This window comes from Rhamphochromis sp. 'chilingali' (assembly GCF_963969265.1).
Source record: "Rhamphochromis sp. 'chilingali' genome assembly, chromosome: 18".
In the NCBI taxonomy this organism is placed as follows: domain Eukaryota; kingdom Metazoa; phylum Chordata; class Actinopteri; order Cichliformes; family Cichlidae; genus Rhamphochromis; species Rhamphochromis sp. 'chilingali'.
Window position 1 is genome coordinate 24,621,608 of NC_137945.1, and position 18,233 is coordinate 24,639,840.

At 42.0% G+C, this 18,233-nt stretch overlaps 1 protein-coding gene across 2 annotated transcripts in view; it reads right to left on the reverse strand.

The window, feature by feature from the left end:
• The window catches only part of vav3 (vav guanine nucleotide exchange factor 3), a 99,829-nt gene extending 87,096 nt beyond the window's left edge, over window positions 1–12,733 (reverse strand). The window contains exon 1 of one of the 2 annotated variants that reach the window (XM_080865742.1): window positions 12,181–12,733. In XM_080865742.1, the coding sequence (XP_080721868.1) occupies window positions 12,181–12,387 (207 nt within the window). In that variant the 5' untranslated portion in view covers window positions 12,388–12,733. The remainder of the gene's footprint in view (window positions 1–12,180) is intronic. The other variant, XM_080865743.1, reaches the window with a different exon arrangement.
• Between the last annotated feature and the right edge of the window lie 5,500 nt (window positions 12,734–18,233).

Here is an 18,233-nt window from a genome sequence, read left to right on the forward strand (position 1 = left end):
AACTAAAAAGATGTTTCAGAAAGATCCAAGAATTAAATAGTTTAAGTAAACAGAGTCCCCTGAGATTACAGACTTCCTTTACTACTACACTCACTGGGGATCGATCCTCTGGCTGGAAAGCTAGATCGTTGCTAGCTATATCTAGACCGTAAAACTCTGAAAACCTTTACCGCAACCTACAGCGTAAACTATGTGCAATGTAACTACACATCAGGACGCTACAGTCCGCAACTATCGTCAATGTCCTGTTCGATTGTGACTTCACAATTGTCACTAGTCTGTCTTGTATCAATTGAGGTAATGTACAAAGTGAAAAACCTTGAGGATGAAATATGTTAGCCTCTAAAAAAACTGACTACAACAAAGGCTTTTTAAAAATCCCAGCAGGTTGATTGTTACTTTTGGCTGGTACTGCATATAAAACACCAGGACAGGAGTACAAGGTAATTAACAAATAATGCACCGCCAAAAGATTAAAGCAACGATGTCGACCACTTGTGTAGATTACGTTCTAGGCTCTACAAAGATTTCCTGCTAAATAAGTCTAAATAAGGGCTTGTTCGAAGTTTGTACTTTGTCTTATTTATTTGATGCTTTTCTTTTATGTCTTTTCCTTTTCAGACCCCAACTAAGCCTGGTTGAACTGAAAACGTCTTTAAAATGCTGTTAAAACAGGGTTAACATTTGCAGTATCTTTGGGGTTTTATGTCTCTCACATCCAGTCCCAAAAACAGATTTTACTCTATTTTGCAAGTAAAACTTATGACGTGACGTTGTGACACGGTGTCCCCTGCAGCGACCCTTATCAAACACGCTTGTTTTTGTCGTGTATTTACGAAATAGGACGAGCAGTAGCTTTATTTAAAAGCCTTCAATTCAAATATGTTCCTACTGAAACTGCACAGCATCCAAGGCAGATGCATCCAACGATGTTCATGCACCTATTTCTGTACTTCAGTGAAAACAGCAAACAGCTTCATTGTGGAGAACAAGGATTTAAAGACAGATTAGGCTGTGAAGTCTCAGCAGGGAGCTCCAAACACGCGCCAGTTAGGTTTGGATAAAATGCATAGTTTATACAGTACAAGACTGATGTATGGTGGGCTTAAAATCTTACAAGTGCATTTCATTTCTGAGACTAACCATGTGGAAGTCAAAGAGAAAAAATCCTGTATATCAATGTAGTGTTTTTGTCCCCTGTCCCTGTATCCACAGTAAGTCTCCAGTTTCTGCTCATGTATTCCTTGATACAAGCCTAAGTTCCATAGCAACAAGCCGGAGCCTTTTATGGGCCCTGTGTGGATTGTGTTGCTTAATGAAATCCTGGTCTCATTCTCTCATAGATATACACAATGAAATACAGCCAGACGTTTGGCCATCGCCCCACATGAACCTTGTTTATGATCAATTAATTACAAAGCATATTTTGCAGAGGGACCCAAAGCTTTGTGCAAAGAATTCAAATTCTCAGGTAAGAGCTCCCCAAATGTCATCTGCTTGCTGACAGCAAAATGGGACAACAAAGAGGAAACCATGAAATGTAGAGGAGATATATACATTAGGTGTATTGTGTTTGACTGTCTTGCCACTTTCCATCACTCAGATATTGTATCCGGTGTGAATTACATCATGTGCGCAGGCCTGATCTGTGGAGCTCTTTTGCCAAGACTCTTAAGTCATAACCGGTGGGTGAGATATCACTATCCAAGCGCTCGGGTCACATCCATGTCATGTAGGAGCTTTTGTCAGCTGTGTAACCAGGAAACGGGAGGTGGGAGGCAGGCAGAGGTCTGCTGACACTGTCAAAAACACTCCTTTCTCTCTCCGCCTGGGCTTGGGATCATCACAACAGGCAGCCTAGCCAGCCAGACGCTCATCATCTTACTCAGCCTCACAGAATATTATCAGCGAGCATTCAGCAGCTTTTCTTTCTGGTGTAAAGCAATAACCCCGTTTTTTAAAGTGCACTAAAACTGCACAGCTTTTGCTTTACAATAAAATTCAACGCAGTGTCTCATTCCCCATTATTCTCCCATTCACTCGTGACTCTGAATATTCCCTGCTAGTTAACGACAACTTCTTTACCACCTCTTCATCAACAGCTTTTTTTTTTTTCATATGTGACTAGGCTCATTGGTTCCCACTCCCTTTGGACGTGGCGAGCTTTAAAAGTCATCTGTGTGTCCAGGAGCTCTACGTGGTGCTCCAGCTAATCCTTCCATTCAGTATGCAGAGTAATTGTGACGGACAAGCATTATGGTATCAACGAGAGTGAGAGAAAATGAGAATGTGCAGGTTTTTCCCAGCTGAATGACTCAAGCTAAACACTCATTTTGAACTAAGAATGGAAAAGTGTGTAATTTAAAAAGGGTAATTTATGATGGCAGAAACATGAACCTTTGTCATTATTAATCACTCTGTCGATGATGGTTGGTCACGAGCAGATGGTCCATGTTCCCGTCGCCTAGGTAACCCACTAATGTTTTTACCACCCTGTCATATCTAATCAACTACATCCTTCGCTCTCATTGGTAGTCACTTCACTCCCTTCCCTCAAAATTGAAAAAAGTTTATCTGGTAAAATAAACTGTTAAAAGTTCGTGAATGTCGTTGGTTTTCTATAGTCTCTGATCACCACATCACTTTATTGACACCCCCATCACTCTACAGGTTCTTTCAGCTGACTGTTTAGGATCATTGATCTGATCAGCCTGAATCACAGATGAAGCAGCCAGTTATTTTCAATGCAGATGTTCTGCATCATATACAACCTTCCTAACAGCAAAAAAATACAGAAAAATTAGGTACATGTCTCATAAACGGCCAAAGAGCTGTTTATGAGAAAAAGTTGCCATGTTAACGTTAATGTTTCATTGTAAATATACAGAATAGTAAGCATCACTGAGTCAAACCTCAGTCACACTAGAGTAAAAATAGGTCCACAACCACCCAAGAAACTACAAAAGAAATCGGTGGTTGGCTGATGATTTACTTTTCTTCACATTTCAGCACCTGATTACAAGTAGTTGCAGCAAACAGAGGTGGAGCGTGCAACACACTCGTCTGGATGACCAGTTTCAACTGCAAGGTGATTGCACAGGTCGCTTTGTGGGAGGTAATCTATTTCCAAACAATCACGGTCCAATTTTGACATACTGTAAAGACTGTCAGAGGGACTGGCAAAGGTTTGCAAGCAACTGCAAACCATCGAATTTATACATACAGGCTTTAATTTTTGGATTATTCACTGTTAATTGCTGCTTTATGCAGTTGTCAACCCATTCAATAACAAACTCGTATCAGACTGACTCCATCTTATTGCCCTTTTACCACCAAAGTCATTCTGCAGACTGCAAGTGGTCTCCAAGTGGTTGCAGACCTTGATCCTGTCTTTGATTCAAAGACATGTGAGATCGAAAATTCATTGTATTTGATCGCAATAACCGAGTTTGTGCCACAGACGTAACTGTAACTCCACTCTTTGCTGTAGTGTTTTTGAGTTGGTACTAAACAGTCAACCAAGATTATGAAACAAATGGTTGATGCCCTCTTTGGATTTTGTGCAACTAAACAACAAATGATTCAAGCTTAAGTCCACAAGTCTTTCATTTTTATAAGAGGTGCTCCAAACCACACAATTGCATTAAAGTTTCCTAAAAATAAAGGCCAGAACGATCAGTAATTCAAATACCATCATGTTGCCCAGGCAGAGTTTTGAAATTCATGTATGTAAATGTCATCAGCGTCACCTGATGACATTTACATACATGAAGGTGAATGGCACTCTAAACTGCACGCTCAGCTCCCCCGATTCTTAAAGTGAGAAATCACAGGAAGAAGTGAAGATGACAGGAAGTCTTTCTCGTGACATTTCTGACATCCACACAAAAGAGCCAGGCGCACGCTTACAGTACAGCTCCCCGAGCCTCTCTGTGGCAACAAAGAGGCAAAAGGGGAAAAACCCTGCTACCTCCCCCACAACACCAGTACGTGACTCGGAAGCCATTTTCCATTAAATCCTGGTTTGAACCCAGATGACCCCCACATGTACACAAAGCTTACCCCTGCCCCCACCCCTGACGATAAGCCGAGTGAATTAGTGTTACTGTGTGAGATATGAACCCTCGTGGCTGCGGCAACGCAGGTCAAGCAGTTTCAACTCAACTGTGACCGGCTCGGCAGGATTAAAAGGAGTCAGGGTTGTGGAAAGTGGAGAGTTGAATGTCATATAAACTGTGTCAAGCGCTAAATAAAACGTACACACTGAATGAGCAAACACTGAAGCGTGAATGGTGAGCAGACAGCATCCCTCCTCCTTCTCCTCCTCTTTCCTCCTCTCCCTTATTTTCTGCCTCTTGGAAGATTGTGTTCAAAAATGTGAACAACTCTGCCGTGTTACTTGACAGAGCGAGGTCAATGGCTATCTGACCCGTGCGTGTGCGTGCGTGTGCATGCGTGTGTGCCGCTGCCCATTCAGGCGAGTGGGCTTTGACTGATATGGGTTTGTGCAGGGCCTATTTTTGGAACCACGCTGCGAAAAGACGCGCATTTAGAAGGATAAACTGAACGTTTTTCCGTTTACACCTTCCACAAAGGTTTATTTCTGGCAAATTAGAGCCTTTAATTCGACCTTTCAGGCCTTTAATTGACCTTGTCCCTTGTCCTCATCACCTGCATGTGCTGTGTTATACATGTATTGAGTCACAACAGCTCCTAATCTATTTCAGGGACTCACCCCCTCTCTGTCTCCATTACACAAATGCAGACATTCCCATTTCCGACAGACAAAGGCCATCCATCACCTCCTCACTGTCAGCACAGGGCACCTTACACATTACTGTCCCTGCAGGAAAAGACAATAATCTCGTGAACTGCAGACGGTTTTTCTATTCCGGGTCCATACACTTGTACGAAAATGTATCTCCCTCATGTGCACAACAGATATATGCAGCTCCATTCATTTCCACCCATCTCTCCCAGCTCCAGGCTTCCTACAACAGTAAACCTGTCAGTAAAAGGTTATGAGCGTGGTTGGTGGTTGTACGCTGGTATCATCAATGTGTACATCTGCAGCTCCAGACTATCTTCCAAATAGTATCCTGACATTTCCGAGCTTGGAAAAAAGGTAAAACTGCAGTTGTTGTTTACTAATGCGCCTCTTTAAATGTTCATAATCATAGTGTACGCTGAGGGTCTCCTTGAAAACTGAATGCCACTTGTGATGATGATTGTTTGCCAGTAAAGACAACAGACAGTATTGACTTTCTTAAAGCTCTCAGAGCACTCAACAGTGATTAACTGAATCCAAAGCACCACAACTGAGTAACATAATAAATATTGATTGCAAGTACATTCTCCACCAGCGAATAGCTCCTAATTAAATCAGCATATACATTACATATAGTTTTAACGTGGAGCGTAGCCTTTACCGGTTGGCTGTGGTTCAGCTTGTTACCTTGGTGACAGGAAGAAAGGTCAGTTTGCTCTGTGCACAAGTGCGATGCAACGCAATGGCGTCTTTGCAAATGTCTACATCCATGTCACTGTACATAAAGCCGCACATGTACGTGCACGTCATCGGGGTGACACGCTGGAACAAACTAACGCGACTGCACCGGAATTGTAAATTGAAGGTCGTGGAGCCTTGCAACAACGTGGCGTGCATGAGCGCAGTAATGTGGTGTTTACACTCTGACAGGTGCAATCTTTGCTTCAAAATGAACCAACGAGGGCAGTCGAGCTCCAGCAGCTCAGATGGAGTCATCATGGGACTCATGAGCTGTCTCTGAACCCTTGCATACTGCATACTAATAGCATGCGCTTAGTCGCGTGTGCAAAATTAGCATGCAACGCGGACTCACAGGTGTGAGTGCGCATACAATAAGGATGAGAATATTAAGTATTAAGGACGGTCACTGGTGCTAATTTTCTGCATAACAACAGAAAGAAGAAGAAAAGCTGAAAAAGTACACTTCAGTGCAAAACCTTAATGAGATATGATACCAGAGAAGCAAAGTGACGTCACTGGAAGCTGGCTGAGAAGGTTAAATCCTTTCAGATATAAAACTCACGCTTTCTGATTCTATGTATAAAACTCCACAAACCTCATTGTGCTTGATAAGCAAGAAGACTCAACTTCAGCTTCTTACTCCCACAAAAACATTAGAAGTTCTTTTCAGACTTGTTATAACAAGAAAAGCACACTTCGTAGTGTCCATATAACCCACAGAGCAGGTCTTTGTGAGATGCGAGTCTGTGACGCACAAATAAAGCATTTACATTGAATCTAACAGCTACTATTTAACATTTTGTGATATGCTGAGTATTGCAACAGCACATGTTGTATTTTATAACCTTTTCATTACTGGAAATAATGTCCTCAGAGTTCAGTTTTGTCAATATCTGTCTGATGTACAATATCGGTGTCAAAAAAGATAAAATTGTCAAGCACACATACACAACACTGTCACTAAAACCTGCCATAAATGTTGTCATAAGGCAGAGTTAGTCTGCTGTCGATCTGATATCAATAATCTATTGGTCTGATATCAGTCCGATGTCACACTATTGTCAGTGAGTTTTTTTGTTCAATTTTTACTCGTGTGACTGAGCCATTAGCTTGCTCTGGATTAGGACAAAGCTTTGTCCAGGTAAGCAGTCCAGCCTTTTGTTTTTCGGTTGAGATGATTTAAGTTTGCTTGGCTAACATTATCTCAGGATTGCAGTGCATAAGATTAGCCCTTTTCTTCATAGTATTTTCACAGTAAAATATCAATATTTGGTGTCTCAATATCAATATAAGGTCACTATGTGAAATATCACTATTCTGTCCTGTCTCCATTTCCCCCCATCCTTCCTGTCTATACCCTTGCTTTTTATTAAAAACTACATTAGATATTCCATTCACTAAGCTTTATTCCTCTATAAACACATTGTAATTGCACTCTGATACTTCACACCAAACCCTCAACTTTGCTACTCTAAACATTCCTGCAAATGCAAATTTAGATGCTGACATCTGAGGCACCTCTTACACGTCTTTAAACAGGATCGCAATCTGTTGTGTAGATGCAGGCCCCTTTTGCTCAGCTTATATGACTTGCCTCATTGCACAGGCACTGAAAAGAAAATGAAGACATCCTCTCTCTGTCTTTCTCATTCTCCCACTCAAATCTCTGTATCTGACTTTTGTTCTGCAACTGAAGCGCGAGCCTCTGAGTCTTTGAAGCCTGCTGTACACAGAGCTCACAGTGGGAAAGTGGCTTCTTTGATTTGCATCACAGAACTTTGGTCTGAGTCCAATAAAATATACATATGTGCCATGTATAGCGTATAATACCATTCTCTAAGCGCACCATGTGTACAAGACCTTTAAAGAGTCAGATCCAGGTCAGGTGAAACCACACACCTGTCAAAATGTATTATGGAAAATGATCAAAAATAAATACATTTGCTGTTTATTAGTTGTTTTAAAGAGTATAATGGATAGATTACATCACACTAGTCTGCATCGCATTAATAGAATTCATAAATGTGTTAATCGGGTCTTCGCTGGTATCTGCGCAAAAATTAAGAAAGCATCCTCTGTTGCTTTTTTTGACTGTTAATCAGCTTCAGTGCTCTCTGAAAACCTCTCTGCTGTTTGAGGCGTGTTAAAATTAGACCAGACTGTCATTCACACGCCGTCATTCTCTCACTTTCGCTTTCCAAAAATGAAGACTCGGCCTTGACATCTTTGAAGACAATTCTATAAAGAACAATTCTTTTTTTCTTCTTCTTCTTCTTTCGTGCACTGTGAAGAGAGAAGTTTCTTTTCTCTTAATTGCGTTCTTTGGTCTGAGCTTGATCGAGGGCATGTTTAGTTTCACTTCCTTCCTCTATTCCATTTCCTGATTTCCTGTGCACGTTGAAGCTCACGGCCGCTCTGACTGACAGACTTTTAGCAGCTGGTTGGTTTTGCGGCAGCGTGCTCACTCTGAAGCTGCAGTTTAAAATCCTGTGTCATGGAACGCAACAGCAGGCTAGACAAGTTTGGGGCACAAGGACAGATTTCAACTTCAATCAAATGATATAATTATATGCTTTTAAACCCAACGCAGTAACAATTTCATGGCGTTCTTTGCAAATTCACAGCCAGTCACTGGTTGTCCTTTACCCTATCCTTTCACTATTGTGTTTTTAGTACATTCTGTGACAGACACTCAGACAAATGCAACCAGCTCACACAGGGAGGGTTTGCTGGTTGCACCATGACAAGCAATCCACGGTTCCTCTTAAAGCTAAAGCCTGAATTCCACTGAGTCAAAAACAACTACTGATTATGTGGTCTTTGTTGGGTAGAAAACCAGAATGCTGCTTGGGCTGTGGTTGAGCTGTGTCTAGACTACAATTATGGTCGTCCCTGCAATGTAAAAGCTCTGATCAAAATGGGTCAAAAACTTGCTTTATATTGACACTAGGTCCTGATACTGATATACTGATGCTAGGTAAAAGCAAATGCTGTGCCGTTTGCACAATTCCAGACACACAAACAGACGAATGTCTACTTAACCAATCTTTGTTCATTGTACTGACATCTTTTTTTTCCTTTCACCAAAGGGCAACCTCTTAGTTTGAAAAATGATGCCTACACACCAGTGCCAAAACATAAACTGCAGTTTTCTAGAAGGCTTAAAAACAAGTCATCCCCCACAGACTCTTCCATTGCCCAACGTCGCTTAAGAAATAAGCATGTTTACTCTCTTTTTCGACAACTTCCCTTTAATGACAACTGCAGCAGAGGTGCATTTTTACATACCTCATTTATTTATATTGTATTGAAGCCTAAATACATGAGACATCAGCCACAAAGACAACAGTTGTCTTCAAAGCTTCACCGTAGCTAACTGGAGTCAGTGAACTAGACCTCATAATCGTGTTTGTGGTGTTTTCACTGTGTCGGGAATCTTTACCTGATAAAAAAGTATTCTTTGCTGTCCAGTTGGTAGCAATAGACCACCTAAGAGGTTGATAACATGCATATATGACTGTGTTCCCTATAACTGATGGATGCACTTTGCTAACCAAGTAAGCATTAGCGTTAACTTAGCCCTCCAACTTCTTAGCCAAATATGGCCACTTCAGGCTCCAAGAACCAAGAGCAACAGAAAAAATGCTAAACTCAAAGCTTTAAAAAAGTAGCCTTCACCAGAAAAAAAGCTACAGTACACATCAACTCATTTCATTAGTATGAGCTGAGAATCCCCAATAGATTGTTGCCCCTCCCTAAGTCTGCCAGAAATTTCTTCCTATTAAAAGGACGTTTTTCCTTCCCACTGTCGCCAAATGCTTGATCATAGTCGTCTGATTGCTGCTGTTTTCTCTGCATTATTGTAAGATCTTGGTCAACTATTGTTGTTATTTGGTGCTATATAAATAAAAAATATACAGACATCAGGTACTTTATTTGATCATTTCACAGCTTTTTCATCCAACATCCGAGTGACCTACTGGGTCTCTGATGGCCTGACATGGTCCATTTCCTAACAGAAATGAAACACAATATAGACCTTACCAATAACCTAAACACAATTAATGGTGCAGAGAGAGAAGCAGCCCTGATTTCGACATCATGCACATGAGCTCTCCAGAGATTCTGAAGCATCATACATTAATTAAAGCAGCCAACCTCAACGCAGCAGGCTAGCCCTGCAGGTCCCATTATGTCCTCTGAGATGCCTCTGTGGAGGCTAGACAGGCCCTTTGTAGCCCTGTCCTACCACTGCCTTTGTCTTTCCCTCTCGTAGGTCCCATGGGTGAGGCCACAGTGGCGTCCCATGTGTTATTATTGGCCAATGATAAAGTAGCTGCCACGGTCCTCATGAATTATGCAGGGTGAAAGAGGGAAGCAGCTCCACCCTCAGTTTCATAAATTTAACTTAGAGGAGACAGAGGGAGGAAAGTTGTAAGGGGGCTTCTGTCACCCTTTTTTTTTTACGATTATGTGCATGTAGGAGGAGTTGGGGGTGCTTATATCCAGCCTCATGTGGTGTGAATGTGCTTGAAAGGAAAAGCTATGAGTTATGGTTTTACTGACATGCCAGCCTGAGAACAAATACTCGCTGCTCATAGTAATACCTTGTAAGCAGAACCAAAGCTTCGAGTACCTGAACCTATAAAGAGGTCATAAAGGTGTATAACTGCTGCTATGCTCTCGTAGATATTCTGTTCAGCCAATGGGAAGTAATGCACTTCACACCCTACTGCAAAAAACAAAAGGTGAACTACAATATGTGTGTTGCGTTAGCAATTACAACAGAATAACACCCACCTAGAAACCTCGGACTTAACAGAGAAAGCCATTTCACACTGTTTAACTTGAATTTGGGAAATACAAAAACACAGTGGCAACATCACCGAATGGACTTTGTAAACGTATGGGATCGTGCTCAAGCCTACTACTAATGCTCATTTGCCTTTGAGTGTGGCTTCATCACTGACTCGGTTTGTGTAAGCCATCCAACCGTGCATAAAACACAGTCTGTCTATAAATAAGCTAGTCTAGGCCGGGCCAGGCCGGGCACTGAGCGTAAATGCAGTTCATAACCTTTCCACACACAGCATGTCATTATGTCACGGCTGACAGACAACACTCAACTACTGATAACTCTGTGTTAGAGCAGTGACATTGATTCAAACGTAGCATCTGCCAGTAAATGGACTAATAGGCTTCTCTTACAGCCCCGATCAGGTTTACACAACTGACTGTGTAAGCAGATCCTTGAAAAGGATTACTTCCACTGCCCCTGATAACATTAAAATCTTCTAGGCTTTCTTAAAACGGCCACTTGACCCGGACGCAGAGCTCAAACAGCGGATTCCCAATTCAATTGTGAACGAGCGGTAACTGCATATCATATCGACTGTGCCTTTTTTCCAGGAAACAAGCCTAATCCCCTCCTCTCCTTTAGACGTGCAGTACATCACGGTACAGATATCATACCTTAATCACCTGTTTGGAGTGGATGAGAGCATTAGAGCATCGATTACAGGTAACACACGGTAATGTATGTGCACGGCTGTGTGTGTTATTCAGGCAGCTTAATACTCCTACAACAGGCCTGCAGACTCAGTAGGTGAGTGGCTATGTCACTGTGTGTGCTGTCACCACGCCAGACGCCCAGATTCACTGTTATGAAGGTGAATATTAATCTGGTCCTGGTTCAAGCTGTCCTGTCATTGAAGCAGATGGTACCAAAATAAAAGTAGAGCCACATGGCCACATCTATCTGTCTATCTATCTATCCCATAAACTAAAGACAAAGGAGATTATATGGTTGCCTTTGTTAACTCTTACTCTTCCTTAGGCAAGCCAAACAAGCCATTTTTGCTTGGTTTCTCTTTTCTTTTCTTTTTTAAAGCACTGCACTCCTATCTGTCATCTTGAATCATCTTTTCTTTAAAACAAAAAACAATTCTCTAATTAGCATCGTTTACAAGAACGGCTTAATCTTATGCCCTGTGTACAAACATCATGCGCAAAAGGCCTGCTGAAGAGCCCATGTTTATTTTCTGACCTGTCTCTTGTAGAGCAACCACCAACCACCAGCTACTAAGTGAAGTGACAGAATTTGAGAAAGTCAGCTTGTGGTCGTTTTCGCTCACGCTACAACTTTCATGCAGCGCAAAGTTGGCTACCAAAGTCCGTCCATTTTTTCCTATATTTTAGCGATTTCCCCCTCCGTCTGTCAAACCTGTTCACTCCGTAAAACAGCGAATATGAGCTCTCTGAAATGGAAAGGAGCACGTTTTTTTCTTCGGCATACGTTTCGCACAGGGACAAGGCCCTCAAGTTGACGACACGGCAACAAACGTGAGCTGACACCGTCGCTTTTGTGCCGCTTTCCGCCGCTGAACCTCACAGTTTGGGGATCGGCGGCAACCAAGATCTTTGGAAAAGTTCGACATTTGTTGAAACCGTGCCTTTATTTGTGAACCACGTTGTGCCGAATTACAAATGAAGGCTCTGCAGTCGAGTTAAGATTTGATGGTGTTGTAGCAGAAGTTCATTTTTTACCGAAAAGCAGTGAAACTTTAAAGACGCTCAGTTCTAACGGAGTCTGGCCCTCTCAACCGGGACCAAGTTTCGGCGACGAAAGGGAGGAACGGACAATAGGGGGGTGTCTGCGGTCCGCTTCTTACCTGTGACATTTGCGGCCGGAGGTTGATCTCCTTCAGGTTGATGGTCTGGGGTCTGAGGTTGTTGAGCAGATGGCACAGGAGGACTCCATCCCGGAGGGTTTGAGCCAAGTCAAATACCTGAGCAGAGTCCCACGTAACCCGGTGGTTAGCTGGGAGCACCTTGCAGTTTATCAGCCACAGCGCGCATTGCCTCCAGTACTCCATCATTATTGTGACTTCGGCCGGGAGAGCTTCAGGAGGTTTCTTTAAATGAAACTAATGACTGTTAGGTGGTGTCTTACGCGTTAGCCTAAATCGTATCCATGCTACAACTCTAAAAACCCGATGAAAGCTGAGGAGGACCGCTGCACAGGGTGGCGGAGATTCAGGCGACTGCTCCAGGGATGACAGTCCGACACAGTGAGAGAGGCTGTGGATGGAGCGCACCCTGCACCCTTCCTATCTCTCTCTCTCTCCCTCCCTCGCTCCCTCTCTCACTCACTCACGCTCTCTCTCCATCTCTCTATGACTCTCTTCCCTCCCCCTCACCCAGCTCTTCACCTCTTCCGCTTGCCACCCATAGGCTCGTGGAGATGCGTCTATTGCAATGCAAGAAATAACCACATAAAGCATACAGTAACACTTACACTAAATACACACAGGCGCTAAAGCATTTTAAACTCCTGTTCACCGTCAAGTATCAGAACTACAAACTGCAAATATTCCAGCTGCACAGACAGAGTAATGGGAGGTGCTGCTTAAATGCTTTAATGATTACACACACTAAATGAATATCTGCGTGAGACACGGAACCCACTTTCATTCCACTTAGCACACATGCATTTTTGCTTCCCATAAAATGTGATATTATTTAAATACTTTTTTTGCTTAATATCTATTTGTACCCTCTTTTGAGATAAGCCACAGTGGAGTGTTTTACAGCAGTTATATCTGTTGCATTAAGTATGTGGTGTACTACTATGTGGTGCGCCCCTGCTGATCCTTTCCCATCACCTTCCACGCCAGGACAGTATTGAACTGAAGCATTTTGTCTGCATGTGTCTGCTTTGTATTTTCTGCAGTCAAGAGTGGCCACACGCTCCTGTTCAGTGATGCATCGAGGGCGTTTGAAGAAGAAATCCTGCATGAGTGAATGCACAAGAATGCAGATGTGCCTTATTTGCTGATGTTCAATATGCTGGAGACAAGCTGCGCACTCAACTTTTAACCAGGAAGATTTCAACGGCGCTGCCGCTGATTTGTCATCTGTAGGAAAGGAGAACTCACGCTTTTTGTCTGACTTTGTCATCCTGGAAAGTATTTTCTTATGTTTTTGTTATTTATTCCTTATCAGATGAAACCATTCCAGGAACATGAATTATTATGGAACCTGCATTACCTGATTATGAAACAAATACTTCTGTTTTTGCATCTACTTCCATCCTAATAAAGCTTCAAACAGTCACTAAATAAACACCATAAACAACTGAACAACCCAGTGATCTTTACCATAAAACAGTACAGATTGGCTTGTTTTTAGAGTTCATGTTTAATGATCATTTTGATATAATAGTGGAAAAGGCGAATGTATGCTGCAGTCTGCTATTTCTTCCAAAAGAGTGGCATGATTGAGCCAACACATGGTTCTATCTGAAGATGGATTCATTTTTTATTGGTTCTGTGTGGGGAAAGAAAGAAAAATTGACTAGATTTAGACTAGAACGCTAGTCGCTGACTCTTCAGACTTACATGCATCAGATCAAGTGTACTGAACTGCTTGGTAATGGAAATGGAAAGGATGTCGGGTAGTACAGCACGTGCGAGCTGTCTTTTCATCTTTTACCACGTGTGAGATTATTGGGTAGCCTTACACAGTTATTTGGCCCAACACACACCTAGACTCCATCCCATGTGGCTGGCATGATGTTGTTGAGCAATGAAATTAAGCTCCAGGCATGAATGTGGAGCAGGAGAGTGCACCTGTGTGAGAAATTAGACTACTTTTATTGATTCCTGTTGGTGTGCTAGTACAATAAAAAACAATACACAACAGAAAGTCTGCAGAGGAGACAAAAAAAGCCTGAAAAGTTAATAGCAGAACTATATACTGCTACAGAAAGATTTAAAAAGTGGAGCGATCTACCTGCCCATTGCAAAAACTGTATGAATTACATAACAGCGACTGGAATGTGAGAGTCCAGCATGTGAAAGTTAATACAATCCCCTAAGAAGAAAGTGCTGGTAATCTCATTAACAGGGCTACATGAGGCTGCTCTCAGAGTGGGCCCAGAAATTAGAGAAGATGAGAAGAGATGAGACGCACGTCTTCCAGTTTAATTTCGTTTTCAGTAAGATTCTCAGTGCACTAAAGCAGATAACCACTCATAAATATATATGTATATATATATATAAATGCAATGCAAAGAATGCGTGCAGATGAATACTGCCAAGTCTATTTCCATGAAATGACTGAACACATGGGGTCCGTGCAAACAATGCTGTGAAGATTAGTCTCCAGCATTTTGCGGTTGTAAACACTTCTGTGATCCCCACCCCGCATCTCAGCTCCTCAGCTCCTCATCTCCGCTTCTTCTGCTCTTATTTGTGCAGATTTGGACTTGGATGAATGGCAGGGTTGGAACAGGAATGCCTGCTCGTTTGTTTATCCACATTGGATTTAGATTTAGTGTGATTAAATATGGAGGGAGGTTGTGCGGTTTGGTTGTGAGCATCCAGCTTTGTCTTCCACAGGCTTCCCTCTGGATGCCATGGCTGGCATAGCACAGATGACCGGAGAGATGGCTAGCAGCCGGATGCTGGCGGACCTCTCTGCACCCTTCTCCTGTTTCAGCTTCCTCTCCCAGAGTGGACAGCCATGACAATTATCAGCATACCTCTGATTAGTGTCCATGGGGACTGTGGGTAAACACACAAGAGTTTAAAGTGTAATGGAGGATTTTCTGCCATGCATTTTCAGCCTTTTTCATAAAAATGTTATATTCAGCTCAAATCGCAGCTACACAGAGATGCAAAATCCCAAGGATCTGAAGTAAATGCACCAAACCGTGGTATTACTGCCTTCGATTTTCCCTTATTGCACAAACAACTGATCTGAGTGTTTCTGGGTTATTTTGCTGCTTAGAACTGAAAGGTAATGACTAACCATTTGAGCGTCCAAGAAACAACATGATAATGTCTGGGCACATATGGCAGATGTGATCTCAGTGCCAGGATTTTTTTTAATTTTCTTGTCTTGTCACAGCACATAATTAAAGTCAACAATCAAGTCAACGAGCTGTAAGGTTCACTGAGCTACTGAGGAGAAGCAAAACCAAAAATAGAAGATAAAAGAGTGAATAGAAGACTGAGCTGAATAAATCTCAGGAACAAAAAGGATATTATAAGAAGACTCCTCTTCACCAGAGATCAACTTGGTTTTTCCTCCTGCTTCATTGGGTGTTTAAAATGTTTTACTAGCTGAGCTTTTTCTACAAATAACCATGATGATTTGGATTATCTTACTGCTGTAAAACTATCAAAGACCCTTATATAATTTAAAGTAATACAGCTGTTTAGATGCAGTCAACCAGAGAAAAATGACAAGAAAAATATGTTTATATTGGTTATATTGAAATTGGGTCATCCAACAGGACAAAGATCTGAAGTGCAGCATCAACGCTAGAACAAGAAAAGAATCAAGAAGTTGCAATGGTCCTGTCAATGTCCAGACTTCAATCCGACTGTAGCAGGACCTTAGGAGAGCTGTGCATGAATGAATTCCTACAAACCTCAAAGACCTGAAGCACTGTTAAAAGGAAGATTGGGCCACACTGACACAACAGACTGATAAAGTCAAACAGAAACCAGTTATTGAGGCTAAAGGTACTGGTAGTTTTTTACAGGACTGCACAGAATCCTGTAAAAACTTTCTTTTTCACTCTCATACAAGAATCTAATGTTTCACACAGCATGGTTTACATAATATTTCTCCTTTTGACCTGTGGATATGGAAGTGGCCCTGTCACCACATTAACCACCTGTACCTGTTTAACTCGAAGTGGTGCCTGAGGTACATTTGTATTCACTCTTATGCTACTTTATGACACAGAAAAGAGACCCAAACCTAAATTAACTACTCCTGTTTTAGCCATCCTGTATGTGTTACTCCGTGCTGTCAGCATTCACACCCCTTACACATTGACACTTAGCTAATATTGACATCTGCTAACTGAGTGGCATCTCCTCCACTCCCCACTGTCTTGCTAGATGATCAGAGCACCCAAGCTTTAGCAGTCCCCCGAGCATGCGGGCGTTGCAGCGTTGTTCACACTCTATCAATATCATCTTGTCCGCCTGTAAATTATGGCGCTTCAGCCCTCTCACTGTGTCACTTGATCTAGTGACAGCATGTGATCTGTTATGTGCAGCTCTTGCATCCCCTCTGTGAAAGGTGTGCTAGCTCCCTGACAGAGAAAGCGAATGCTCTCCATTTGCCTTCTGAATATTGATCTATCTGTGGCTCAATATATTTACATGAATTCAAACGGGCTGTATGTGTTCATTAAACCGCCCTTGTTTGAAGCCTCTTATCTGAGTGAATGTTTTACTATATGCAATTCCTCATTTCATTCACTGTATAAAAGGTACATTTAAAACTTACTTCAATGATTTCCAAATCTTATAAGCTCCCACTATTACACAGATGTTGTGTTGTAATGGTGAAAATGAGATATTTCACAATTTCATGAAAATATTTGATGATATATAATATATATAAATAAAACTGAGTTGAATTGAAAACCTTTGTAGTAGAAGAGTCCCGTTGCTGAACTGGCCTGTCTGCAGTCCGGAGCAACTAAAAACATCTGGCACATCATGAAATGAAAAACTATAACAAAGAAGACCCAGGACTACGGAGCAGCAAGAACAAGAACACTAATATCCAAAATATCCAGCAGCTGGTCTCCTCAGTTCCCAGATGCTCACGGACTGCTTTTTAAAAAAGAAGAGGGGACGCTACACAGTGGTAAACATGGCCCCATCCCAAGTTCTCTGAGACATTTCATATGGTTTCTCTATTCTATTGCGATTACATTTTACACAGCGTCCCAGCTCTTTTGGAATTGGGGTTGTATAACCCAGAGGTAACACTGAAGGCGACCGTAACAACGGCGGCAACTGTAACTGGTATTGATTGTCTGACCTTACCCTTAGCACTCTATTTTGCTGTTTTAGGAGGCCAGAAGAGAAATCAATGCCCTGGGATACCCATGAGAGGTCTGGGATAAATGGAGACCGGCCAGGCTTTACTGCAGCAGTGCAGCGGAGAGGATCAGCTGGGAAAGTGTCAGAATGGAGGCAATGGAGTGGAAGATACATAGAAAAAGAGCATACCAAATCAAAGTGACAAAGAGAGTCTATGAGGGCTATTTTCTGCAGGGAGCAATTTGCCAGGCGGTATTGGAGTAGAGTTTATTAAGTGCAAGTTAACCAAAAAGAAAAAAAAAGAGGTTATTCAAACAGTTTTGAGTTTAAACACATGCAGTCAAATGAGGAAACTCTATGCGTGATAAAAGAGCCAGACTGAGACGATGAAGGGTGTGACCCCCAGTGTTAGGTCTGCAGAATGTGAAATGTGTGTTTCCTTCCTCTGAAAGTGTACTCTCACTTCTCCTTAAATACAAAATGACCATGGACTCCTGAGATGAACCCAAATTATTCAAGGTTGTCTAGTTTTTAATTGTGTGAAGTAACTGGATGGCTTGCTGGAGATATTTGTAGTTTAGTGATTCTCACTATATGTACCATAAACTCGACATTCGTGTGGTTCTGTGAGAAATCAGTCTGTCTATCTATAATGGCTGGATGTTTTACAGCAATCTTATTAAATGGCTATCTTAGACTCTCATCTCATTTGATAATGTCATTAGAACTGATGACATTATCATCAGCCTCCCCGTGTATTCCGTTTATACTTTTCTTTGCATTTCAACGTCCAGTTGGCCTCCATTTTTCTTGAGTTGCCGTGTGCTTATCATTGCCCTCCCCTTATCCTAAACTGTCAGTGACACAAG